Source organism: Falco rusticolus, chromosome 5, assembly GCF_015220075.1.
Source record: "Falco rusticolus isolate bFalRus1 chromosome 5, bFalRus1.pri, whole genome shotgun sequence".
Lineage (NCBI taxonomy): Eukaryota > Metazoa > Chordata > Aves > Falconiformes > Falconidae > Falco > Falco rusticolus.
Window position 1 is genome coordinate 63,185,122 of NC_051191.1, and position 27,899 is coordinate 63,213,020.

At 45.4% G+C, this 27,899-nt stretch overlaps 1 protein-coding gene across 6 annotated transcripts; it reads left to right on the forward strand.

Annotated features, from left to right (window-relative positions):
- On the forward strand, positions 1–27,759 carry ATP6V0A4 (ATPase H+ transporting V0 subunit a4). Of its 6 annotated transcripts, XM_037389870.1 has the most exons (22): positions 327–556; positions 2,328–2,402; positions 2,477–2,539; positions 3,038–3,116; positions 3,988–4,082; positions 5,076–5,201; positions 5,591–5,685; positions 6,735–6,861; positions 7,445–7,527; positions 11,911–12,004; positions 13,429–13,641; positions 14,059–14,209; positions 14,986–15,125; positions 15,561–15,718; positions 16,185–16,278; positions 18,030–18,148; positions 19,106–19,322; positions 20,941–21,048; positions 22,902–23,033; positions 24,019–24,136; positions 26,059–26,230; positions 27,400–27,759. In XM_037389870.1, the coding sequence occupies exons 5-22, from the start codon at positions 4,005–4,007 to the stop codon at positions 27,497–27,499; spliced, it is 2,325 nt and encodes a 774-aa protein (XP_037245767.1). In that variant the 5' UTR covers positions 327–556; positions 2,328–2,402; positions 2,477–2,539; positions 3,038–3,116; positions 3,988–4,004; the 3' UTR covers positions 27,500–27,759. The 6 variants fall into 6 exon arrangements, with proteins under 6 accessions (XP_037245765.1, XP_037245766.1, XP_037245767.1 ...); XM_037389868.1 differs by having other exon boundaries at positions 1–439; positions 2,328–2,539; XM_037389869.1 differs by having other exon boundaries at positions 3–439; positions 2,328–2,539; positions 27,336–27,759.
- The last annotated feature ends 140 nt before the right edge of the window (positions 27,760–27,899 follow it).

The following is a 27,899-nucleotide window of genomic DNA, read 5'->3' on the forward strand; positions in this document are numbered from 1 at the left end:
CACCGGTTTCAAAGGTTCTCCCTTGTTTTCGGGTGGCCGGGGCGGTGTGACCCAGTAGGCACCCTCTGTTATTGGTTTCAACAAGCCACGTGCTGCCTCAACACGGCTTGCATTTGTCACAGACCTGATGCAGGGGTTGTGACCGAGCCAGAAAGCACTGGATCCAGACCACCCAGGGGTTGTTTCGAGACAGAAAGGGTTTCCCTCCTCTGGTCCAGACCAGTTGTGAATTCAAAAGAAAAGGCTCGCTGTGCCCCGTGTGAGAGAGGACAGTTGGCCAGGGCACTTTGCTTGCCACCCTCCACGCCTGACGTGGTGCCTGCAGCCACGCAAAGCAAGCCCTGCTGTTGTCACCCGACGGGACGCCCGGCCAGCGAGGGAACAGCTTGCCCCTTGCCAGGGGAGAGGGCCTGCCAGAAAGGAGCAGAGGGGCTGAGAGGTAAACCTGAGTAACACCTTCTCCAAAGCAGCCCACGGCACCGGGGTTTACCCTGCCTGAAACCCAGTGCATTTTAATGCAGTGCGATACTGCTGGAAAATAGCGACTGGGGAAAGTGTGAGTGATTTCTCCATTAACTGTTCTTTTGCCAAAGCAAAAGGCTGGGAGGGCGTGGGTGGCGTTGATAGAAGCATGGCCGGCAGCAGGTGCCTTTGGGCAAGCCTCCCGTACTGCAGGAACGGATGAAGGGCGAACGCTCTGCCTTCCTTGAAGTGGGGCTGGGAAGGGTCTCCCAGCTGGAAGGAGGTTTCTCTTGTTACTTGTAATTTTTCTTTCTTTCCAAATCAAGATGAAAGTGAGCCTTTGGGGTTCTTAACTGACTGATCACCAAGGAAAAGTAGAACCCCGGGTTTAGACGGTTTGAAACAGTTTAACTTGGATATTTCTAAATATTTCATTTGAGTTTTGTTCTTTTAATTGTAAGGTTTCAACATTTCTAATGGAAGGTAATTGCAGGTTTAGTTAATACAAGCTGATTTAAACTATAGTCTCTTTATACTTTTCAGTCTAAAGAAATTATGATGGGACATTTTGATGATCTTTTAAACTTTTGGAAAGTCTTTTAAACTTTTGGAAAATGAGAGGTAGGGACTTTTTTTACTTTCTTGCATGAGTAGTGGGGGGTCTCCTGCAGCTTTTGTGTCTTTTTCCTGTGAAAAATATAGTTTGCTAAAAAATGTCCAACCAACTTTAAAGATTATATTCTTATTCAATCCACTGGAGCTCGTACATGATATATTTTCTTTTAAACGGCTATTAGTTATCATGTATTTTCAACATCTTCAATCATCTAGTGAATAGTTACAAAAAGTATGACAAGGAAAACTCACTTGATAATTAGAGCAAATACAGACATGTGACTACGGTACTCCTGTTAAACAAGCCTTTATTATCTTGCAGTGTTTCTCTCATGTTTAAGAAAAAACTTTCATATGTTATAAACAAAATTCTTAGATCCACATTAAAAAAAAAAGGTTGTAAGACAAGGTTTATGGAGAGAGACAGAGAGAGTTAAGAACAATTGACTTCCCATCCCTGTAAACAAATAGAAGTGAGGTTAGAAAGGGATTTTGGTTTGCTATTTATAAAATGTAGGCTCGCTACAAAATGAAATGCATGCAAGAAGTCTATCTACCTGCATGTTTTCTCTGAGAAAGAATAATTACTGTGTTCGTGCATGCTAATCACTTAATTTCGTGCAAGAACAACTAAAGGCGATTTTTATGTTCAGATTACTCAAAGTAAACGATAAGCATATAGACAAAAGGAACTTTTGCAAAATACATGGTACTTCATGTGTCTCATTTGGAAAACAGTCCTTTCTGGGGAGAAAATGCTTTTTAAATCTTAAAGTTTGTTTTAATTTAAATAAAATAGTTTCCTCTTCTCCCCATCCCCATATAACACGCTCCAGCTGTGTTTGCAATGTTGTGTTCACACTGCCAATGAAATTGATAAAAACCAGTAAGGTCTCTTTCACCCATCTAATTGCTAGGTGAAACTAATGATTTTTCTTCTCTGTGTTGTGGAAGACAAAGAGAAATTGAGTCTTTCACAAGCTCAGCATCCAAAACCCAAATAAAAGTGCACTGGTCTGAAGCAGAGGACAGGGCAGAGTATTTATATCTGTCCTAGGGGACCCGTGGCTCCTCTCTTTCCCTGTGTCACACACATACCTTAGAGCCACATATCACTGCTCTAGTGGGATGAAGCCTCACGTGGGTTTGAGGAGGCTTTTAGGAGGTGAAGAAACCCTTTCAAAGGGCATGATGGGCAGCAATGGGTTAGCTTCCAGCACCTTGACTCAGTGATCCCAATGTTTCTGCAGTGCTTGGCACCTTCTGGCACCTCCCTGGGCAAGGACAACTGTGCCACCGCCACCAAGGGCCCCACGGACGGCCAGGTCAGAGACGGGCAGGCAAAATGGCCTCGGTCTTCAGGAGCGAGGAAATGAGCCTGATGCAGCTCTTCCTGCAGGTGGAGGCTGCCTACTGCTGCGTGGCCGAACTTGGGGAGCTGGGTCTGGTCCAGTTCAGAGATGTGAGTATCATCTGGATGGTACGTTGATCCATGAGAGATGTACCTTGGGGTGTGCTTGTCCTTCCCTCAAAGCACTTGGAGAAAGTACACCTGCAGGGTGGTCAAAGAGCCCGTGGTGAGAGCGGGACTTCCCCCAAAGCAGTCCAAAAGCCATTCAATGTTCCGAGACCCGACCCATCCCTGAGTCCCCATCCAGTGCTCTGCACAACTAAAGTTTAATTCTTGCCACCACGAGAAAATGGGGAGGGGGTGTCTCTCCATGAGAGTCCATCTATGACTCCTGCTGTCACAGCAAGGCTGAGTGGAAATAAGCCTGGTATAAGGCCACAATGTCCTTGGCCATGAGGAAACCCAGGGTATTGCCCCACCACTAGAAGTCTGTAAGATGCAGTGGTGTTGGCCATCTGCAGTGAAGGTGTTAGTTCTCTGGTGATGTTAAAAATCAGTGCAGCAATGTGCAGCCTCCAGCCCCAGGCTTGTTTTCCCTCCTGTTTTTAGCTAAATGTGAATGTCAACAGCTTCCAGAGAAAGTTTGTGAATGAAGTGAGAAGGTGCGAATCCTTGGAGAGGATCCTGCGTAAGTAAATGCTTGTCAAATGCAATCTGTTTTCTGCCAACTGGTGGTGTGGGATTTATTTCTTTGTTAAGTGCTCTCACACTGTGGAGCAGAATTAGTGGCAAAATGGTGATGTTTTCATCTGAGCCCCTGCAAATGTTTTGCATGTGTCAGCTAATTACCACTTCACCCCATATGGGCAATACATTATTTTTTATTTATCAACCCTGTTTTGAAAATGGTTAACTGAACTGAAAGGAGGTTAATATATATAAAAAAATACAAAATAAACTTTATATAATATCACAAGATAAATCTGGGACTGGGCAGGAAGCTAATCCATATAACCTGACTCTTACACCAGTGCACCGGCCATTGGCACACACTTCCCATGGCCAAGGCGTCAGCCTGGGGACAAACCCCTAAAACCCAAGCAGCAGAGCTCATGGCACACTGCCCCATGAACGTGGGTCCTGTGAGCTCTACATTCCCCCCACCATGACACCGGTGTCCACCACAGCCACTGTGACAGCATGTGCCATTGCTAGAGCAGGGGAGCGATACCTGAGCTTGCTGTGCACCTCACACGCTGCCCTGAGCAAGGGGGTGCCATGCTGGCTATTTGTGCTGGGGCTGAGGGCTTGTCCAGGTGGCACCCAGCTACTGTGACTTCAGGAGAAACAGCATCCTCGCTGAGAAAGGAGGCTGCCGGGTGCCCAGTTCCTGATGGTTGTGTACATGCACTGGGGTGATGGCCCTCGTATATTGCTGTCCCTCGTCACACCTCAGCGTGATGCCTCAGCCCTGACCAGGGGGCTTAGTGGCAGCTGGTGACCAGGACAATGCAGCAAGGATAGCTCTGTATTGAGACTTCTGTGTGCTTTCCTTGCAGGTTTTCTGGAAAATGAGATGGAAGACAACGTTGAAATAGTCAAACTAGAAAAGTACCCAGAGACCCCCCTGCCTCGGGAAATGATTGATATGGAGGTAACAAATTTGGAGTAGGCCAAGGAGAGAAAAGGGGTTATGCACCAGGTTGTCTGTGTAATGCGCTCGATACAGCCCTCCCCTGCAAGGAGGAGGCACAGCTTTCCCTGCCTGTGGAGGTGCTCCCCGAGTCGCTGTCAGCAGTTAGGTTAAGGCCGGTCTTACTGCATGTTCCTAAAGGAGCCTGATCTTTTTACCATCCGTGGTGAAAGATCCCTCTCAACCCACATATTAATGGAAAGGTATCACCATCACAGAATGCCCCTTTCATCCTGTAGGAAAGTATAAGAAGGTTTTGGTGATTATCCAGGAGAGCTGATGTTAGAACCAGCTTCACTGCATAAAAACCCGAGAGCTGTCTGTCCTGGTGAGAGTATGGTTGTGATATAACAATATTTGGTCCTGAAACAAATATTTGTGCCTTGCTTTTGGGTGTGCAAGGGATGCTTTCTTCTAGCTCAGCTGGAAGCTAAGTTTACTGATGGATTTCCTCCACGCTTTCCAAGAGCTTCAGCTTCACAAGCAAGGTAGTTTCCTGGTGTGTTCCTGGACCCACATCCTCACCTAATTTTTGGACTATCGCTAATGAACCTGCTAACGGCTGTGTTGTAGGCTGCTTTTGTTGTCAGCAGACTGACAGCCAGTCCACCTGGGGTCTGAGGTGTCCTGTGGGGAACCACAGAGGTGCCAAGACAGGCTGAGACACCTACGCCACGTGCCCACTTACCTGCCTGTGCTTTGGTTGGGTAAGTCACAACTCTAGTGCCAGAAAAGGACAAAGCACCCAGTAGGGAACGTGGCAATGGGAAAATGAGGTGTTGATGTTGATGAGTATCTTCCTACAAACTCAGTGTTAATTAGGTTCTCATTGAATATTTCTGTATTGCCCCTTGAAAAGAAACAACCATCTATTGTTTGAGGTTTGATATCAGCTTGGTAAAGGGCCATTGGTCTACTTCAGAGTTTTTCTGAATGTGCTTGGACCCTAAACAGACCATGCTGGAGAAACTTGAAGCTGAGCTGCTGGAAGCAAACCAGAACCAGCAAACACTGAAGCAGAACTTCCTTGAGCTGACAGAGCTCAGACATCTGCTGAAGAAAACCCAGGACTTCTTTGAGGTGAGAGACCTCTTTACTCTTCCAACAGGAATGTGGAAGCTCCTGAAAATACTGGCGTTTTCATTTGCGGTGTGTTGTTGTTACTGATTGTTAATCAAAACCCATTGGTCTTTGCCACAAGCCAGTACAGTAAGTTTGCAAAAGCACCTCAGTCACTTCAGAGCCTGCATCACTCCATTAGTCAATGGAGCTCAAGAACTTGGTTCCCAGATCTCTTTGAAAATGACATTTATGCTTTTCAGTTACTAAGATATAGTTTACCTTTTCTTTTCTTTAGCCTAAATCTCTGTGGAAAGCTACCTTTGTGGGGGGGAAATGTCAGGAAAAACCATTGAAATAGTTTTCCAACTGGCAATACTGAGTAGTTTTTTAAAACTAATGTTTTCCAGGCAGAAACCAATCTGCCAGATGATTTTTTCAGTGAAGACACATCTGGACTGCTGGAGCTGAGAAGCACTCCTGCTGCTGCAGCTGCCAAGCTGGGGTGTGTATTGGTGATGGCCCCCAGCCTGGCCAGACTTCCCACCTGTGCTGCGTGGCTGTGACACTAGCACACTTCCTTCAGGTTCTTAGCAGAGGTTGTTAGTCAGCCTCTTCAGCGTAGCTGCTTCATGAAGATGAAAGAGTGACTGTCATCTGAAGTTATTTATCATCAAAGCTATGGTCAGGTTATGGGTCAGTGGGACAAATGGACTTCTGCTTCCAGGCCACCAGTTACAGTGAGCCCTTAGTAGCTATTGACTGAAAGTTGTTATCTTACGGCATCTCACATGCAGCTTCTGTACCAGCCTGGCCTTCAGGAATGGATGTCTAACCACAGCAAAAAGCCAAGGGATTGCTTGCACTGGGCTTTGTCTGCAATGGAAAGTGGTGCTGAGGGTGAGAGTTAGTGGAGCGGAGGCAGCGCTATGCGTATTGCTGACAGTAACTCGGTGGACAGCATAGACTCAGACAGCTTTCCCTTGTGTCTCCATCAGCTAGGTGTGGTGAAACTCAGTGATGGTGCTCTTCCCGGCATCATCTTCTTAGCTGCTCATGCTGGTATTTCTGAAGTCCTGTTCAACTCTGAGTAAAGTGTATGCCTGCAGAGAGCTTGCCTTGGTGGGTGTATACCAGCATGTCATGCTGCACTTCAAAGGTGCAGTCTGATGCTTTCTGGGAAAAGGAAAACAGGAGGGAGTGAAAATAAACCACTACTTCAGAATTGCTACCTCCTACCTCTGTCATTCAGGCACTCTCTGTTTGTGTGACTTTAAGCACCTCTCCGTTCCTCTATTTCTAGCCAGAATTGTCTCATCCTCTTTTTCCGTTGATCTGGGGAGGGCTTAACAATGCTGTAGAGAAAGAACAACAGGATAAAGTCAGTAGATTGAAATAAGAGCCAGGCTTGAGCAAGGAGGTCTTTCCTAGAAGTGCCTACAGCAACAGCAGGCTATCACAGACTAGAAAACAAGAGACTGTAAAATCACATGTTACAGGTCCTAAAAGACTTAGAATGGGCTTGTAATTTCTTTATCTTTTAACTCTGCTCAGATTCACAGCAGGGGTAATAAAGAGGGAAAGGATGATACCCTTTGAGCGTTTACTGTGGCGAGCCTGCAGGGGAAACATCTACCTGAGGTACACTGAAATGGACACCCCCCTGGAGGACCCTGTGACAGTAGGTACCAACCTGGTTTGGTTTCGTGTGTGCCTGTGAGATGCAGAAACAGAACTGGTGCCCCGGCTGTGCTGCAGCACCAGCTGCCTCACCAGAGCTGGGTGTCTGAAAGCAGCCTGTGGAAGAAAGGTGGGAAAATTTGACAATGGCAGAAGTTTTTTTTGGCATTGCTTTCCCCTTCTGCCATTATTGAGGTGGCTCCTTTTTCCTGCCTGGTTAAGACGTGTGTGTGCCGTAGCAGGGTGGCTGTGTTACAGGGACCACCAGGGAGGTGAGCTGTGGCTGCCCGCAGTTGGGGCTGGCCACAGAGGGTCAGTTCCCCTTGGTGTCTCTGGGGTGAGCCCCGAGCCTCGGCAGACCCCCGGTCCCTACCTCTCCACATTGCTCCTTCCCCCATAACACAGAGCTGCTGCCTGTGCCTGGTCCCTGAAGCAGCATCTAGGGAAAATATTGCTGGTGGAAAATGGGGGCTGGAGGAAAAGAACAACCCAGTTGGAGAGGCTGCTGAAAGAACGCCCACCACCCTCTCCGCACTGGACTCTTTGCTTGGGGTGTGTTAAATTATGACTGAATTGTGTTGCAGAGAGAAGAGGTGAAGAAGAACGTGTTCATTATCTTCTATCAAGGAGAGCAGCTTAAACAAAAGATCAGGAAGATTTGTGATGGGTAAGGCAGACCCATAGGCAAGCTGCAGTGGCTCCAGCAGAGGTGCTGACCTGTCAGCCCAGGCTGGCTGAATTTGGAGCTGAAGATCAGATCTCCAGCTCTCTGACTGTCAGCTCTGCCACTGAGCTCCCTTCTGCTCCTCAGTTCTGTTGCTCCTAATCATGAAAGATATCTGTCACCTTGGCACTTGGAAATCGAAGTCCTAAATTTTCAAAAGTGGCTTAAAGATCTTGGGAGCTTCAGTTGCTAGGTTTTTAACTTGGGACATTTTAAAGGGGGCTGGGTTTCAAGAAATAGTCAGCATCCTTCCCCTAGAAATTGGAGGCCCTAACCTGGGCACTGGGAACATAGTAATCCCCAGCCTGCTCTCAAGCCTTCCTGCATTTCATCATAAGACGATGCTGTAGTTTATTCAACCCTTTCTCAAGACCTTTGAGCAATATCTGTGTAATCAGAGACAGAGCCCAGGAAAGAAATGAAAGCTTCATACAATTTGACTTGTTTCCACCCTGTTAAGCACCTTGAAAAGATAATTCACGTTGAATATTTTGTTACTCTTTTATAACGCAGATGACTGACGGGCTTTGTTGCCGTGTAAATCAGATTTGAGGAGGGGATCTGTCTGCTGTCACCAAATCCATTTCTGGTATTGCCCCTAGGCCATGCGGGGCCAGCCGAGCGCCCGCGGGCTGCCCGAGGTTGTGTGGGGAGTGAGCGATTGCTCGTACCTGACACGTGCACTCAGGGCAGGTCTTTCCTTACATCCTGCCTTTAATCAGAATAAAAGCAGGAAGATCAGTTCATCCAGCTGGGAGAATTGACCTCAGTCCCATGAAGCGACAGTTCCCTGGGGAGTATTAGCCATTCCTAAAGCTAGAAATGGGACCCTCCAAGATGCCTTCTATAGGCTGTGGAGGGCAGTCCTCATCCTGGGAGCAGTTCAGCCCTCCTGAGGTGGGCATCCCTCTATAAAGCAGCCGCAGGAGCACGGATGGCTGGGGAAAGACTCCTAGCTCCTCAGTCCACTGATTTCTGATCTGAACCTCAGAGACGGAGGGAGTTTTGCCACCACCACTGTGCGGGATCAGGCTGCTGCTGCCAGTGGTCTTTTGAGCGTTCAGCTAGTCTTGTTCTGTTTCTGGATCACAGTTTCCTGCTTATGTCCCATTTCTTTGCTGGCTTTTTAGATGCTGTTCAGTACCCTTCTCCCCTTCTGCACTTGTGGGCAGTTTTTGGTGGTGAACACTTCCCATTGCATTGCTCCTGTGCCAATTACCTTGCAAACTGGCAGGCCGTACATTTTGAGCTGGCTGGGGTTGCTTGCAGGGTGCTGCACACGCTATATTTTGGAGGAATCTCCCCCCGCCCCCCGCAGCATTTTAAATTCCCTGCAGTCAAAAGGCCAATACATTTTTCTGGGGTGGGTGTAAAAGAACAGACAATGCTATGTCTGTCAGCATTTTCATTATTGATTGAACCCAGAATCATCCAAACCAGAGGTGCCACCTTCTGCAGTGGGGTGCAGCTGGGATTGCGAGGCCAGGCAGCACTGGAAGTGTGAGCAGATCCCTGCGGAGTGGGCCATGACATGCAAAGCTGTTATGAGCTAGTGGCACGGATGTGGTATGTTCATAGAAAGGAACTTTGACTGGTTTCTCTCAGCCTCTTGTAACTAAAGGAAAACATTACCTAAGACAAATTCACAGGATGTCCTTTGCAGTGCTAGTGCACTGGGTTTTGTTTATTGCCAGCTAATCAGGCTACACTTGAAATCATCCTTTATGTCTTTGCTTTCTCCCTTTCACATTTTTTGCTTGCTAATATGCACGTATATATGGATGTTTTGCTGAGCAGCAGTTTTTAAAATGTATTAATCCCATGGCTCTCCTTTTGTGCTCTGTGGGCCATCAGCTGTCCCCGGTACACAGGCCAAGATGTTTTGGTCTGCTCCATCTTTAAGGCAGGGTTAACTATACCTAAAGCAGATGGCAGCGTTGTTCCAGCCCCAGCAGGACATTTCTGCTTAGCACTAAGTCATCATTCATGGCAAGTAAATATCCTGCAAAAGTCATGGAACTGGTATAAGCCAGTCTCCTGCAAGGCAGGCTAAGATTTGTTTGCAGAGCGGTGTGCCTCAGGTTACACTTGTAGCCTCTGCTTGACTCTAATTGGTAACATTAGTCTGCTGATTTCATGAGCATTAAGTCCATGCACAAATTTATTAGTGAAAGGTGTAGAGGGAGCAGGGAGGAGGAAAATGTAAGAATTTTCCTTTTCCTCCTTTTCTTGCGGCTGCCTCAGTGCTAATGTGAATACTAAACTGGGTTTATCAATGTAAGGATTCCCTGCTGAATTCTCCTGGAGCTTTCAGAGATGTCTGTGCCATTAGGGCAAAGCTGATACTCAGTATGCAAAATGGCTGTTAAAAGATCAAAGCAACACTGCGGCAATAACGTTATTGGAAACAGGGGAACTGTACAGCATGGAGGAATAAGCTTTCAAGTTTGATTAAAAATCCTTATTAAAGATGAACTAAGAACTGTGAAGAATAAGAAGATGGAAATAATTAGGTAGGGCGAATAACCTTTGGAAACAAATACCAGGTGTTGAGTGAGGAGAGATTCTATTCTGGAAAGGGAAGTTTAGCTGAAGAGCACGTGCTGTCATTACACACAGCTCAGGGCTGATCTCTAGGAAATGGCAGTGTGTTTTGTTCAATTTACAATTGTCCTCACTTGTGTGTGTGCCTGAACTATTTTGGAGAGCAAGTGGTGATATATTCTGTGCTCAGACAACGCTGGAACATGATGCTTATCTGTACACAGAGCATGCACGTTTTTGTCTCTTAAGGAGGGATAGACCCCTATGACCCTGTTACATCTTTTAATTCACCTCACGTGCAGAAAGGCAGCCCTTCAGCAACCCTAACTCAGCGTTAACCGCAGGATGGTGGAAGTGCATTGCCTTAGGTGGGCAGGAGATCTCCACTCTGCAAAGAGGAGTGATCTCTTCCTGCAGACCTGTTGGGGCAATACTGAAGGACAACATTTATAATGCCCTTGAAGTGGCAGGGCTGGCACAAGCACTAGATACCGCTGAACAGACCTAGTAGGAAAATACGGAGGGATCTCTGCTATTTTAGTCACTGCAGCACCTCAGCTCAGTTAAAGCTTGTAGGCACAGAGCCTTGCAGCGGTGCACCTTGTGTTTTGTGAGGTCCCAGTGGGACCTTGTTACCTGCTCTTTGTGCATGAAGTATCCTCTGGGACTTGTTTTGCAGGCAGGACAGGTAGCTGGGCACTTTTCAGAGACATGTGAATTGGCTGTATGAGGTTCATATAGTGGCTTTACAACACTGCAGTGTGCCGTACTAGTGTAAACACATTTGCACCAGTGTGGCTTGCAGCTGTAGTAGAAAGTCACGTTGTATACTGCTTCATTTATAGTATGCATGGAGGTAAGACCTTCACTCACCTATTAGAAGCCCATGTTAGTCTTTATTGTACCACATTAAACAGACCAACTGAATCTCCCAAATATCTTAGGGGTAAGCTTATAAAAGTATTTATACTGGCCTGACCCCATCTAAGCTGACGTAACAGATACCACTCGCAGGTGTTTAAAAACCTTCACCCATCCTTCCCTTGCTCCTGAGCTGTCTAGCCAAACAGATGGACCAGAAACCAAGAGCTGGCTGTACGGTACGGTCATCCTCCTCTTGTATTACCCTGGAAATACAGTCTTCTGTTGTTGGGTTTGGGGGTTTTTTTAGTGGTTTGGTTTTGGGGTTGGGTTGTGGGTTGTTGGGTTTTTTTGAGGTGCGGGAAGTGGGGTGTTTTACACGGGGTGCTGTCCTTACACAGCCTCACGCAGGCAGGGTGCTCGCTGGCCGCGCAGCAGCAGCTCGGCCGGTGCCTTCTCCCAGTGACTGCGGAGGGTAGTGCAGGGACAGCGACACGGCGATTTTCCAGCCTCGGTGCAAGAGGGACATCTGTTGGCAACAGCGTTAATGGGGCTGCCTTTGCCAGGAGGGGATTTGTGGTTTTTCAGCTTTGCAGTTCAAGAAGCTCGTGGGGGCATTAAGAGACGTGCCTAAATATTAGGGCTGACTGCTGTGTAATAAATACCGTACACCTTGTAGCATCTGAGAGAAGGAGTGTTTTCTCAGCTGCAACAAGCAAAGCGATCCTTTTTCTCATAAAGAGATAAATGTACCTTTTTGGACCCTTCTGGTAGACCAGGTATAACTTTGTAGTATGTAAGGAAAGTTACTGCTGGGTGAAGAATAGGCTGCTTTCCCAGCCTTTGTGCTGAGAAGAATCCAGAGGAAGAAAAAGTCAGTCAAATAAATGGTGTTTCTCACTTCTCTCTCACTGAGGCTAGATTTCGTGCCACCGTCTATCCCTGTCCAGAGTCTGCCACCGAGCGCCGGGAAATGCTTGATGGAGTCAACACAAGGATCGAGGATTTAAACACAGTAAGTGGCAGTGGCTTTACTGGGGTCTGAACCCTGCATGTGGGACCTGCACAGATATTTCTCCTGTCTGAAACCCTGTGGTCATGGCCAGATCCTAGGCTTGTTCTGGGACCTGACTGTGCAGAGCTGGCCAGGGGCTGGGGATGAAGCCACCAGTCCAGGAGTGGTCCCCTTGCTGGATGCAGAGGCCAGTGCTTGTGCTCTGCTTTGCCCGTTTACACCCCCTAGGAGCTGCTGGGGTACAGCCTACCATGTGAGGGGTCAAAAACTACTTGCTGCTGTTGGCCATGTAAGAGGTCAGAGGTTTAGAACTTATGATATGGGGCTATAAGATGTCATCTAAGGTCATCAGCAGGCTACAGGTATTGTAACCAAATTGCATATTGTCTAAAATGGTGTCATCTAGTTCTTACAGCATGGTTTCCCTCAGCAACTTGCAGATTTGTTCAGTCACAGCTGTAGTACAACTATACCGGGGTCAGAGAGGACCGTAAAGATTTTTTTAATATTTAAATTAGGTTTTCTTTACTGAGGAAGTCAGGGCACTTGTCACACTAGCAATGGAAAGCCAAGACTGCTGTTATAGAACTACAAATCTCCAACCTCTTTACTGCAATATTTAACAGAGGGCTGAAAATTGCAAGTTCAGTTGCTACGGGTGCTCAGTAGCTTGTATATCCATATACTGTATCAGGACTTAATACCTTTTGGAGGGATTCCTGCCTGTGACCTTTCTATTGTCACACATGACAGTCAGTGGGTCCTGAGGCAGGAGGGACCTGAGGTGGCCCATCTGGCAGCTGACATCCTGTTGTCACCTCCTCTGCAGATGCCTGTGACTGCCAAGCCTGCACACAGGTCTGCTTCCAAACTGGCTTTTATTCCTGCAGCAATGTGAACCACTAGGCTTCTTCAGCGCTTGTAGACCACACAGGTTATCTTCCTAACGTGTTATCTCCATTGCTCATTTTTGCAGCAGCACTGTGATGGCCACATGATGCACGGAGGTCCTATCAGGACCATAAGCTGAAGCTCTAGCAGTACAAGTACACTTGTGGATGTGATGTGGCCCAAAGTTCGTGGCACAGTACTGCCAACAGGAGATGGAAGGGTAGGAGCACATGGTGACATGTGCCCAGTGTGTAAGCAACTGGGTAGGGAGCCAGTCCCGTGTAACCAGTAACTCCCAGTGGTCTCCTCTACACTTACAGAGGCTCAGGGCCATGCAGGGAGAGTCGTTAGGGAACAGCATTGTGCACTGGGTGTCAAGTGCTCCTGTCTCCAGACCTGCATATGCTGGCTTCCAGAATACCCCATGTGTTCATTCTTCTCCCATTCTTCCACATGCCCTCCCCAAATAACTCCTGAGTAGATGATGCCACTATGCCTTGCTGTTTCAAGCACTGCCTGTACTGTGCTTACAGGTGATAACCCAGACCGAGTCCCACCGCCAGCGACTGCTGCATGAGGCAGCAGCCAACTTGTGGTCCTGGGGGATTAAGGTGAAGAAAATCAAGGCCATCTACTACATCCTGAATTATTGTAACATTGACGTCACTCAGCAGTGCGTCATTGCAGAGATCTGGTTCCCAGTGGCTGATGCTGGCCGGATAAAAAAAGCTCTCCATCAGGGAATGGTAAGAGACCAGCATTTTGCGTCCCTGGAGTTTTCACCCTAACTGCACTGTTTATATGTTGAGCGTATGTTCAGGCTTCTGTCTGTTACTGTAATGCTGGGCTCCCTTTTCTGTTTTAGTTAACGTTGAGTTTGTTGCCTGATTGCTTGGTCTTGGGGAGCTTAAGGCCAGCATTAAATCTTGGCAGGTTTGTGACTGACCCACAAGTCAGCAGTGCTGGCAGCTTTCCCTGAACAAATCAATAGCACAGAAAATAGAAAAATCTGGATATTAGAAAAACGATTGAGATATGACACCCTTGAGTCCAGCTTTCATGTTGTTGCATGTGCATGTTTGGACACGGACTGTGGAGCTGTGGGACCGATTCTTCTCTGCTAGCCACCCTGATTGTGTCTGTCCTTGTCACTGGGTTTTCAGGAGCGCAGTGGCTCTACTATCGCCCCTATCCTTACTGCTATACACACCAGGATGGCACCACCCACCTTCAACAGGACCAACAAGTTCACAGCTGGATTTCAGAACATAGTGGATGCATATGGTGTGGGCAACTACAGGGAGATGAACCCAGGTGAGAAATACTCAGTAACACAAATTGAGCACCTGGCTTGTTAGGGTCAAAGTAAAGCCTTTGAGCTCTGTCACTATCACAAAACATGCACTCATTGCTGATTGGGAAACCTGAGCCATATTTTCTGCTGTTAAAAATTGATACTGTGTGGTGCATATGCATGGATTTGCTCAGGCAAAGAATTTGGCCATCAGTCTTCATGGATTAATTGTGGCAGGAAAAATGAACTAGACAAGTACAAGATGGAGAACAGATGGTGAAATAGCAGCTCTGAGGAAAAGACCTAAACTCACAAGGCAAATATAAGTTAAGCTCATCGTGCTGAGGTAAAAAAAAAAGACCAAAAGGACCTGAGAAAAGAAACAATGGTAGAGCATCTCAGAGACCACTGAGGATGAACAGAAACCTAGAAATTGGGGCCCAGGGGAAAGGATCAGACAAACCCAAGTTATTGAGGCTGAGAAATATGATAGTAAATTTCAAGTACATTACTCTGTTGCAAAACAGCATGCAAATGTCTACACGTGGTGTTTATTATGGTGAGACAAGAAATGAAGGCTAAAATTGCAAGGAAGATGCAGGTCATACAGTTGGACAATCTTTCTGATGATAAAACTAGTTCTGCACTAGATCCGACTGCCTCGTGAGTAGGGGAAGGATCATGGAGGCCTTTAAGGGCAGTAGCTGTCAGGAATGGTCCAGTGGGGAGGACACCTTCTCTGCTGAGGCCTTTTTGTTCAGAAGGAGCTGAACTACTTGTCCTTTCCTTCCTGCAGCTCCATATACTATCATTACCTTCCCCTTCTTGTTTGCGGTGATGTTTGGGGACTGTGGCCATGGTGCTGTCATGCTGGGCTTTGCACTCTGGATGGTCATTAATGAGAAGAGCCTTCTGGCCCAGAAAAGCACTAATGAGGTGAGTACCAGGGAGATGGTTTACCCTGTCAGCGTAGGTAAAGGCTTATCATTCCCATTTGATAAAGGAGGCATTCAGCCTCCCAAAGGCAGAATGGAGATCCTTAGAAAAATGCCCATGGGGCAGAGATTAGGGAAGTAGTTCTGCCTACTTCTACACAGAGACCTGGATGGGCCCCAGGGAACCAGAGTTTTCTATGAATATTGCATATACATATATATACACACACACACAGAGATACAGATATATATATGTATCTACATATATATATACAGATACATACATATATATATGTATCTATCTATATGTATACGTATCTATATATATATACATATAAACATAGACCAGTACAATATTGTCTGCTGCTGGCCGAGGCCCACCGTTTGATGGGACTGCAGGTACTTTGGTCACTGGCACTGCCTTCTCCCCCTGCAGATCTGGAACACCTTTTTCAGCGGGCGCTACCTGATCTTGCTTATGGGCATATTCTCCATGTACACTGGCTTCATCTACAACGACTGCTTCTCCAAATCCATTAACATCTTTGGCTCTTCCTGGCATGTCATCCCCATGTTTAAAAATAGCACTTGGAAGTAAGTGGCTAAATGTGGGAAACAAATGAAAACACACCGAACGGAGCATGTAAGCTTTGAAAGAAAGACATGGTGACTGCCTGTGCGGGGAAGGGAAGAACTCCCCGCTGTGGATGCAGCATGAATGAATCAGAGGTTTTGTCTGACACGCACAGATGAACTCACTATTGAAATGGAAATGTAGAGTCCCCGGGAACACGCCTGTTTCTTCAGGCACTGATGTGCATAAAAATCTGCAGGTGTCTGGGGCTGATGCATAGAGAATTATCAGTGTGGTGAAGACTGTTATTGCATAGGACTCATCTACACCCACACGTGTGCACACAGGCCCAGGATAACAGTTCACAGAAAGGCTGGCACTGGTGACAGGTGTCATGTGGTAGTCCTCAGCACATCTCACATAAATATACCACCAGCTTTTACAGTGAGATTAAGCTGCAAAGGTCATTTCCCTTTTCTCTTGCAGTAAGGATGTGCTTCTGGACAATATGGTGCTGCAGTTGGATCCAGCAGTCCCAGGAGTCTACTCTGGAAATCCATATCCATTTGGAATAGATCCGGTAATTAAATTAAATTGCTCTAAGATAATTTATATTTCAATCCTGTTTCACCGTACCAAGCACATCAGTAGCTCCCCGCTCTCTCTCCAGAAGCCATGCTCTTTGCTTCTTGCTCTTTGGCTGTTCTTTACGTAGTTGTTGTGATGCTTTTCTTTAGCAGTCAAGGATATATGTTGCTGACACTTTTGCACAGGCAGCAGCAAAATGGTAAGCAAGAAGGAACGTCGATTTTGCCAGAGAGTGCTCTTGTGCTGCAGTCTCTACTCTGTCACCAGTCTGCTGGACTCGGTTTCCTTACTTGAGTACTTAACCTATTCCAGAGCTACCTCACAAGTTTGAAGGCAAAGTCCTGATTTCCATGCAGTCTACTTATTTTATGAAGTGTGAGGAAAATGCTAGTATTAGCTAACCTATCCACATTTTCTTCTGTTTCCTGTTTCCCTTTTCTTGCCATTCTCTATTTATCATGTATTGAACTGTTGTTAACACCAAGCGTTCCTGTTTCAATCTCTGTATTAGCCAGTTCACCTCTGTTCTGTTGGATGCACTCTCATTTCAGTTGGTCACACAAAGAAACACTGCCTTCCCCTGGTTTGCAGAGACATTGACCTTGTAAGTTTTTCACAAACCCAGCTCTAAAGCTCTGCTCAGGACGTAGACAGCCCAGTTCAGGAAGTCACAACAGGGGAAGCTGAATTTTCTGCATGTTGCCCTGACACATGCTTAATTTAGGTTAACCGAGGCCAGCCCCTCTTCCACACTGGCTGCTGCCTGCTCGAGTGACTAGGACCCCTGGCTGGGAAGGAGGAATGGCTGAACAAGTGCTGGCAAGGAAAGGGTAGACTGAAAGGAGCCAGCCCCCGCCTGGAAATTTTCCTTGTCACCTGCTCAGAAGGACGGATGGCATTTTGCAAATCCTGGCTGAAGCGTACCTTTGAAAAGAAGGAATCACCCTGAGATGAGGAGGCTAGGCAATCTCTTCCGTAGCTGTAGAGGTGGCAAAATACATTGGACAAAGGCCCATAAGCTAATGTTTTGCCTTCCAAATAATACTGTCTTCCTCCTTTCTGTTCAGGTACTATATTTAGTGTCTGAAAAGGGGTATCTCCTTACCATCTCAGAATACTTTGGGGTCTAGGAAGTTTTAGAAGAAAGGAGAAGCAACCTGGAAGCTTTGTAGCATAAAAAAAGCAGGACTGAGAAGAGACATATGGTTACTGTCCTAACACAGATGAAAAGTTGCTGCAGAGAGGCAAGTGATAATGTGATCTCTACGGCCAGAGTTGGAATGAGGGCTTTTTTGTTCAAACAAAAAGTTTGAACACAGTCTACCATCGGTACTTCTCTGGTGAGGGTTGAACAAATTTGCATAGCAGCAGGAAGGATTTTCTTCTGCCTTTCCACCTTTGCTAAAGGTGATGACTCAGCCTAAGGGCAAAGAATGACAGTGAAAAGATCTAGGTTGTGCTACCAGCCTTTCCATTGGTTTCTGGAGGACTGAAGTAAAGTCTTTACATCATTTTAAGTTGCTGCTATTTCCTCTGTTAAAATAAGGATGATATTTTATATATTTCAGTTGAGAAGACTGGCAAAGTGAAAAGTATTATAAGGAACTAGATTTCCATTGCTTGCTGTCGTCTTATTAGAACTGGTTTGAGTAAATCGATGGTGTCAAAGCAACAGCTTCCACAAATCTATTACTGATCAAACACCTGAAAATCTTCTGCCTCTCTCTGCTCCTTTCCCCAAAGATCTGGAACATTGCATCCAACAAGCTGACTTTCCTGAACTCCTACAAAATGAAGATGTCAGTTGTCATAGGGATTGTGCATATGATTTTTGGGGTGATACTCAGTCTCTTCAACCACATGTAAGTTTGCTTCACCAAGCTTGTTGCTGCAGCACATGTCCTCATTGCTAAGATAGTGTCCTTCTTTCAGAGAAAGCCTTGTATCGCAGATGAATGACTTGAATTTTGCCCTTTGCCCAGTGTGAGTACAAATGCCCCACACAGTGGCTGATTCTCACCACTGTTGGTACAGAGCACTCAGTCCGCAGGCCAGAAGGGCAGCCATCACATTGCAGATATTCTCTTGGATAAAGTCTCTTTTTCGCTTTCCCTCCTATATTCTTATTTTGCAGAAATACCAAAGTACATTAAATTAAAAATATATAGCACCCCCCACTATTGAAATTTTGGTCTTGAAAGACAAGTTTTTTGGTCCAAAGCACATTGAAATCTTGCACAGTATGTGTGTGGTTTTTGCCCGACTTACTGGCCCTTTGGCCAGAATATGTGGGTCTATGCATGCCTATACCTCTGCCTCTGTATTTTGCAATGAAAAATAAGAAATGGTGGTAGAGTGGAGGGGCCAACACTACTGTCTTGAGACTCGCCAAAGCTGGAAGGGTAGTGACCTTCAAGGACTGAAGGTGTTTGTAGATGACAGAGATGAGGACCGCCCCTACAGAATTGGTTTCTACACCTTGTTCTGACCTTCCTCAGCATATAATGCTTAACTTTGTAAATTAGCCATCTTCTGAAAATTGGCTTTTATTTCAATGCAGTCATCTTTTGATGTGCTGAGATACTGGTGGGTCAAGTACAAAAACCTGAAAAGAATCAGTATGACAAATCTTTTGTGCTTAAATAATGGCTTTCATTGATAAAGACTGCAATTACAGACTACTTTCTTGACTAGTGATAGTTTTGTTTCTTACGTTATTTTCCAAAGACTAAACAGTGTACAGTACTGCCATACTTGGGTGCAACCTTTTATTAATACTTAGTATATTAATTGTAGTTGTCTTTCCTGATTCATTCCAGTTACTTCAAGAAATACATAAACATTATCCTTCAGTTCATTCCAGAGATGATTTTTATTATCTCTCTTTTTGGCTACCTGGTCTTCATGATTATTTTCAAATGGTGTCATTTTGATGTCCACTCATCCCAGAGTGCACCAAGCATCCTCATCCACTTCATCAATATGTTTTTGTTCAATTATGGTGACACTTCAAATGCTCCATTATATCTGCATCAGGTATGGATCAAGCAGCTTGAATCTACCCCAGCTAGTTCTGGATTTGCAGTGGGTGTTGTGGAGAGTGAGCACGAAGATAGAGAACAGGCTCAGAAGTTCAATCACAAAAGCCAGTTGCGCAAGATAATTTTGTTCTTCTGCTATTCACGTTGCCTTGTAGACTGGTAGGACAGAGAAGCTATCAGTCAGTGATGCAGAGGAAACCTCATATTTAGTATCATGTTTACAAGAATAATGATGTAATTTAAGACATTTTTTGGAAAAAAAAAAAGAAAGAAGAGTGATTGGAGATCCAAAGCTGAGTGTTGCTGATGTGCTGTCCTGAAGTCTGGGCATGGTGTAAGAGGCAAAGCAAGGCTGTCCTTTCCTTGATAATTCTTATTTCATCTTCAGAGAACTTGAAAGCTTTATATTTTCAGCTAAGAAAACAGAAGTAGCTAGAGGATTTTCTAGTAGCTTTTTATTAGAAATATCTCCTTTGGGGAGTGCACTTAATAAAAACCCAAAAGCAAAAAAGTCTCCCCAAAGAGAAAACTTCTTTTAAAGTCATCTCTATTTATTTGCTCAAAACATGGATTTTTTTTTTCTTGTTTGATTTTTACATCAGCAGCATCAATGAAGAATCTGCAAGCAAATGCTGCCTCCAGCCACATGTATACATCTATATCTATACAGTGGCACACTTAGGCACATCAACATGAGCTCAGTTTTAGGGCTGCTGGTGAGTCAGAGTTAGTAGAGAGCCCTGATCAGTTCCAAGTAACTGCGTTAAGGCTGCAGGGCAGTTTGGGAAAACAGTTTTCCCACCCTTTGAAATGTCTTTAGATAGCATTTTGCTTTGTAACAACCCAAAACCTTTCCAAGATGGTAATTTTTTTCTCATATTCCTATGCCCCTACACCACCAGCAATGGTCTGTGCCATCCACCTGTAGTAGTCTGAATGCAAAGATTTTATGACACCAACTATAAGGTGATCAGAGATCTAAGCCAGCTTTTAAAAAATGCAAAAGTTGTAGTTTGGGGTTTTCTTGGTTTGTGTTTTGTTTTTTCTTAAATTGCAAACAGTTATTTTAGGACAGCAATAGGGGTGGCACACTGCAACAAGAACACCTGATATTGTGGGGGCAAGGTGTTATTCAAACCTAAGCTATGGGGATTCAATTTCTTTCTGACATTGCAAATGTGGAGTGAATCCTGGATTCCCTGCTTTCCAGGGATCTGATGATCTGGATGACTTGACTCTTACTGCAGCATTTCTATGTTGACCAAAGCAAGGCAGGCTGCCTGGCTCACCCAGCAGTTAGGACATTCACTTGGGACACTGGACAGCCAGGTTCAAGTCAGTAACACTGGGGTTTGGAAAATTAACCCTTTCCAACATGAAAGCCTTTCATCTCTGAGTCTCCAAGCATCTCTAGCAGGCAGTGCTATCTGGAATCTTTAGTAGTATACATTTGTTTTCATGTCCTTACAAGCAGAGGAGACACAACCAATAGAGGGAGTATATCTATTGTATTAAAAATGTATTATTTTATAGAATCAGATTTCTAGCCATACATGTAGTTGCCTAAAGGACGTCAGGTAACTTTTTGCTCTTCTTGTTGTTTTGTCTTTTAGAAAGAAGTGCAGAGTTTCTTGGTCATATTTGCTCTGATTGCTGTTCCCTGGATGCTTTTAATTAAACCTTTCATCCTCCGAGCCAACCACCAGAAAGCACAGCGCATGGTAAGTGATGTGTATCAGGCAAGGAGGGTTCAGTACAGCCACAGCAAAGCTGGGGAGACAGACCCCAAAAACTGCTTGCAGTGATCTAATTCTGGCTTTTCTCTGATTTCACAGTTTCTCTGGTGATTTCAAACTGTGCTTTACAGCATGTGTGCCAAGACCATGTGTATGGACATTTGGCTAAACCACCTACATAGGAAGCAGGAGCTTTGCTTACAAGGCCATATCCTATTTGTTGAGAGAGGAGTTAAGCTGGCTCTGAGCTCTTTCAAGTGTTGTAACCAAAACCCGAGCAGGTGTAGGAAGACTGAAGTGCTTGTAAAGCAAAGACAGGGCAAAGACCTCAGCTGCCAGTTCACAACCACCACAAACCATTGGCTGGCTGCTCTGTAGGAACGGGGCATCTGCGACACCCCGGCCTTGAAGAGATCAACACCACTTGAAGGAGAGGCTTGATTTAAAAGCCACTGCCTGCTTTCTAGCACTGCTTTCTCCCAAAGTGATTGCCTTGAATTAACAGAGCCTTCCTTCCCATGGGCTTTGTGGTTTGCCCAGCTCTTCAGCACATAACTGCAGCAGCTGCAGTTTCCCAGTTGTTCTTTAATCCTCTCCTTTATTACACTAACAGGACTTTACTTGTCTGTCAGGATTTACTTCTCTTTATAGTCAGAGTTAGTGCCTGGCGTACCTTTTATAGGGCACAGATGTTTCCATTTGAAGAAAGAGATGCTGGTTGTGCTGTGTGACCTTTTCCAACCCAGTCACTTCTGACCTATAGCTGAAAGCTAGGTCCCTGGGAGACCTTTGCAGCCCTGCCTCTGTGCTGTAATTTCTTATTTTGTCATTCTTCTGGGATCTGGATGAAAGCTTGACATGGCTGACTCCATCTCCTGCTTTTATGCTAGCAACATCTGACAGCTTTTCCCCACCTCCTATTATGCCCCCGTATTTCTGTTCCTAATTTTCATATGTTAGCTGTCTGATCGCATCTTACATTTACCCAGATTTATAAGTTTGCAACAAAGTCTGTTCTCTGTGCTGACATTCAGGTAAAGTAAAGATAAAGCGGGTGTGACAATGATTACTGCTGCAATAGGAAACAATATGTTATCATGAGACCTTGCCCATGAAGCCTGCTGGAAGCTATGAAGGATGACAGGGCAGAACCTGACAGAAGCTGTGAGGTCCTTGTTTGGTTGTGCTGTGTAATAGGACTGTTACAGGCTATAAGGCTACCCTTATGCTGTGCTGTCATTTCTGCAGTGAGGCTCAGATCAGGTTTTTTGGGCCTCTAGAAGACCTCTGTAAAGAATGATTACAGAGAGAAAATGGGTTGTCATGAGGGTTTTTTTGTCAGTTTAAAACGAATCAAGAGGTCTGAATCGTATTTCTGTCTGTATCCCAAGAACTGTGTGACCTTCGTCAAGTCACCTGATCCTTTCAGTCTCCATTTCTTTTTTCACTTGATGCTAATTCCTTTGATTCACACCCATCTGATTGAGATCATCAGCTTTAATGTGCCTCAGTTCTCTCGTTTGCCAGAAGTGATAGATCTTCTCATGGTGGGTATAAAGGGTGCATTGTGAGACTAGAAACTAGCTCCATATTAGTTGGAATCACTGGAAAATGCTCTAGGATGGAAAATATTTAAGTATTATTAGCCATTCAGCAGGACTACTCAGTTTCTGTGGTCCACGATGACTATTGTTGAAATTGTCCTCAAGTTCATGATATAGTCCTTCATATATTACATGTCATGAGATTATTGATGGAGTTCTGTGCCATGGTCTGCTTCATTTTGGTATCAGCCTCTAACATGACACAAAAAACATACTACGTTTTGTTTCTGAAAGATTCAGTCTCAAGCCATCTCAGGAAACCCTGGAGGTGAAAATGAGGTAGATGTTCCAGAGACCAGTTCCTCCAAGAAAGGTTCCCATGGAGACAACAGTGGTGGTCATGAAGGACATGATGATGATGAAGAGGTAAGAAAATGTGGGCAGAAAATTATTCAGACAGACACAATATTAGCAGACACAAAGTCAAGCAGAAAGCTTTTGCAGAGCTGCCAGACCTTCTTTTTAAAAAGATACCAAGACACACGCTTGCAACAATTTGTGCTTCCAAACAGATTAAGCTTTGAATTTTCATAGAATGAATTCCTCTGTTTCTTTTCCTTTAATTTTGCCTGGTGAGGGCAGGCATTCTTACAAACCTCAAGCTTCTTGGTAAGGGCAGGCATTCTTACAAACATCAGCTTTTTACAAACCTCAAGCTTTTGTTTCCCCTGGGGCGGTTGTTTCACTTCCACGTTGCACCCAGAGAAGGTCAAGCGTTTCCCAAGTGTCAGTGAGCTTTCCTTCCTTTAAATTGCAAATGAGCATTTAAAAGTTGGCAGCTTGCAGTGTTGGCTAGGAAGAAAGTTCTTCCTTGGCAAATATTGTGAAGATCTTCTGCAGTGTGCAGCAACACAGTTAAAAAAAGTAACAAAAGTGTTTGTAGCAGTTGGGAGTACCAACAGTATTGAGTGTGGATATCCCGGTCACAGAGAATCTTCACAGTCTTAGAAGATATGCTTATTCAGTGCTATCTCCCAAAATGTGTATGTCCATAGGCAGATAGTCTGAAACCCACGATTTTATATAAGGTTTTTTGTCCCTATAAGAAATCACAAAGATGATAGCAATTGGATTGACATCTAAAGCTTTGAAATAGTAAGACTGGAATATGAGCTGGTTCCTGAACCTGAAATTCACTGAAATTGTATTTGTCTAGGGAGAATGTATGGGAAGATCATACAGAATTGGCACTTTTCAGACCAGTCTCTTTATCTGGAAAATATCTTTATGTTGCTTAGAACATAGCAAGGAAAAGGGAGGAGTATGAAGAGCTTTTGGTGGAGTGTTGCTCTATTAACCAGGAAGCCCTGAACCAAGAACCAATAAAATGTGTTTGGCTTTGTTGTTTCAGTTTGATTTTGGAGACACATTTGTCCACCAAGCTATCCATACCATTGAATACTGCCTTGGCTGCATCTCCAACACAGCATCCTACTTGCGGCTCTGGGCATTGAGCTTAGCCCATGCACGTGAGTGATTGACTACCCCATAGTTACCTCACCAGCAGCTCCATGCCAATCACTGCTTCTGCTGGTATCTGATTATTGCTGCAAATTTCCCCATGAAGTTACAGTTCTCCTTGTGGTCGTTTGTGTCTCGGAATGTTTTGCTTCAGGTCAGGTCAATCCAAGCTTTTCATGGTGACCTCCTCAGTTTTCAGTGGTGATCCCTGACAGCTATATATCAGGGAGCTCCTGACTGCATATACTGTCCAGGGCCCCTTTGCCACCTGCTCTGTAGGCACCCCCCCGGAATAGTTCACTTGGTGCGTAGCATGGTGGGAGGTGCAGCCCAAATGAGTAGTCCAATCCATAGAGGGAACGGCAGTATGGAAACCATAGCTTCATTTCCCAAAAGGCACTTACTATAGCCTTAGGATATGCAGATGAATGTCAAAATGACTTGAAACAGTTATTTTGATTTGGTTCAGCAAACTAGAAAGAAAAGTTTTTGTTCAAGATGCCTGGAATTGTCATTTTCACTGGGTTTTTCCCCAGCAACATTTAGTGGAATCTCACATTCCATGAGAAATGTACAGCATTTCAATATCTTTTGTCTTGATTTAAGATTAAAAAAATGCTCAAATACTAAAAAATTGCCTCAGGGTGGAACTTCAGATTTTTGAGACTAATTTTTCTGAAATGTTTTTTATTAATATTGCTGTACTGCCTCTGGCTAGGAGTTGCGCCTGCCCTAAAAAATTTGGCACACAAAAAAGAAAAACAAAAGGAGGGGCACACCATGGATTGACAGGCGTAAGCTGTACTTCTTGGCACAGAAATGAGTTTAGTAGGAGTTGAGGGGAAGCTAACACACATTAGCTTTACATGGCAGACAGATATCTAAATAAAATAAAATAAACCAACTAAATAGATTCGCTAAGGGTAGTCCTATGTGTTATTTCAGAATTCTGCCTGGAAAACCACCATATTCCTTTACAGTCTTACAAACTAGCATTGGCAGGAGGTTTTTTTTCCTGAGGACAACAGTTGTGAGGGATCCCTTGCATCTTTTGTCACCTAAAGTAACAGGTCATTGAATTTGAACGTGGCTAAAGGACTAACAACTAGCAAAATGGAAGGCTGAACTGGTGGAGCATATGGATGGAGCAGAGCTGGGCCAAGTCCTTGCTTTGCCTGTATCACAGGGGGAAAATTTCTTGGTCCTGAGTCTATCCTGTGTGACTGGGGTAGCTGTTAGGAATAGGTTATTAAGCTGACAGGACACATCATATATACCAGTGCTGTGAATGTTGGTATAAACTTGTGTAGGAGAAAAAATCTTCAAGATCATGCAAGAAACCTAAACACTAATACAGCTTGGTAATACAGCTTGGGTGGGACCAACCAGTTGTGCCTCTTCTTCGCCCCCCCCCCCCCCCCCCCCCCCAGCTTGTCCATGACACCCTAAGAGAAGTGGTTGGGAGAACAAATGGGAATTACACGTCTCCTGTGGGTCTTAGCATCAGTCAGTACAGCTTGTACAATCACGTTCATTGGGATTTAGCAGCAGGCAATCCTAGAAGGATCCATATACTGCCTATCTGCCATGTTAAAGATGTAAAAATTAAACTGGTGACTGTATCATCCCAGGGTAACAGCAGTTGGTAGTGTGCTTACATGGACTTGTGATGCAAAGCCAAGCCAAAACAGCACCATCAGCTTCTAACACAGTGAAGAGGAGCAATGGAAAACAATCTGCATCCAATTTCCTTCCCCAGTCATTATGGAGAGGCAGGGTGGTCATACATGATTACTGTCATGTGCATTTTACTGACATGTGCATTTTATCCCAAGCCAACACTTCTAACTGGGAAAAATGGGTCAGCTGCCAGATTGTGCACTATGTCTGTCTACAGCTGTTGCTTAGCACTGTTTATTTCCTTTTGCAGAATTGTCAGAGGTCCTTTGGACCATGGTGATGCACAATGGATTCAACAACAGTGGCTGGGCTGGCCTCATCGTCATCTTCATTATCTTTGCAGCATTTGCAGTGCTAACGGTAGCCATCCTGCTTGTAATGGAGGGGCTCTCAGCCTTCCTGCATGCCTTGCGTCTGCACTGGTAGGTGGTGCGGTCTTTTGGAGCTTTTCCCGGAGCAGTCTTTGGGAGGGATCAGGCTGTGGAAACAAATGGCCACACTAGACAGCGTTCGACATGCTGCGCTAGTACCTATGCATTAGGACATCGGTCCCCTTTGGCAAATGAAGCAAGGGAGAGTCCTCCGAAGGGAGGTCAGAGCTTCCTGCTCCATCTCTGAGCTGCTCCCTGGAGCAACCTGCCTGTTCTCCTCAGCCTGTGGTGGCTGTGGGCACAGGAGGCAAATAACAACCTGCAGTTCTGCCCTGGTAAACATAGAGAGCCACCGAGGCCACCTAGACCTGCACACTAAAGTCTGAAGGTACCACAGCCGCACCACTGGTTGTGTATCCCACCCAGGGCTACCATCAAACAAGACAGCTGGGGTCTACCTATGGCAGCAAGAGGTCAGCCTGGGCTGGAAAACCTGCTGAAAACCTGGGTCAGTGCTTGTGCCATTAGCCCAGGCTGAGCTCCAAACTGTTTTGGCTTTGTGGCAATCCTGTTTCAAGTTAGCTCATGTCTGCCTTAACTAGACACCTCTCCAGGCAAGGACGGCAGTGGGATGTACCATACAGGCTAGCATGTAAAGCAAGACCAAGGTAACAAATCACCCTTCACCACCACCACAACTTGGCATCCTGCCTGAGCACCCAAGCTGTGGCCTTTTCCACCACGTAACATCCCGCCACAACCCACAAATGCTGCCAAGGCAAACATGGTGCAGTTGCTTGTCATTGTGCAGGGAGGGGGAGACATCTGTCTCCCACCAGGGTGTGCAACCAGCAGGCAGTTATCCCAGCTCTCAGAGCTGCTAGAAGCAGTTTGGTGAGCAGGCAAGGTCCTGCTGACTGGCCTCATGAGGAGCATTCCCAGGCTGACTGATGGGAAGTCAAAGCTGATGTGTGCTGGGTCACTCCCTGGGCTGCCTGTCTCTCACTGCTGGCTCCAGAAGAAGCCCGTGTTCCTGGCTCAGAGGCCACCATCTCTCATGGCCTCCCTTTTCCCATGGGTGCCACGTTTAAGCCTCTCAGCTGGCAGTAGGTCCTGCCCATGGGCAGCACTGATGTATGGCTCTGCTCCTCCCCAGGGTTGAGTTCCAGAACAAGTTCTATGTGGGAGCTGGGTACAAATTTTCTCCGTTCTCCTTCAAGCACATCATCAGTGGCACCGCAGAAGAGTGAAGCCAATGGATCGCTGCTTCACTCCTCAGACCAGGTTCTACTTTCTTATGGTCACTCACCCACGGAGTAGCGTATATGGGATGAAACAGAATTGGATGTGGCCCTTGAAAGAAGAGCAGCTGTAGATGAAGATGTCCTAGCTACTTTCACATATACTGCTGTATCTGCTGAGAGCTGGACTACATCAGCCAGGCTGGCTGGACCTTTGGCTGAGTATCTCCACTCAAGTACCATGTACCTGGTCCTCAGCATTTGATCAGATCGGTTGCCTACCGCTGGGTTGAAAAGAGGAGACACAGCTTTTGAATTAAATCAGTTATTAATGATCAACTCCCATGTGTTTTGCTCCATTTACTGACTTGTCTTTGTGACATATTTCTCTCTGAGGGAAATATGTTTCAGCTGTGTTTCAAGATGTGGTTGATCATATGGCATGATTAAGTCCCTTATAAGATTGCAGCCTTTGTTTA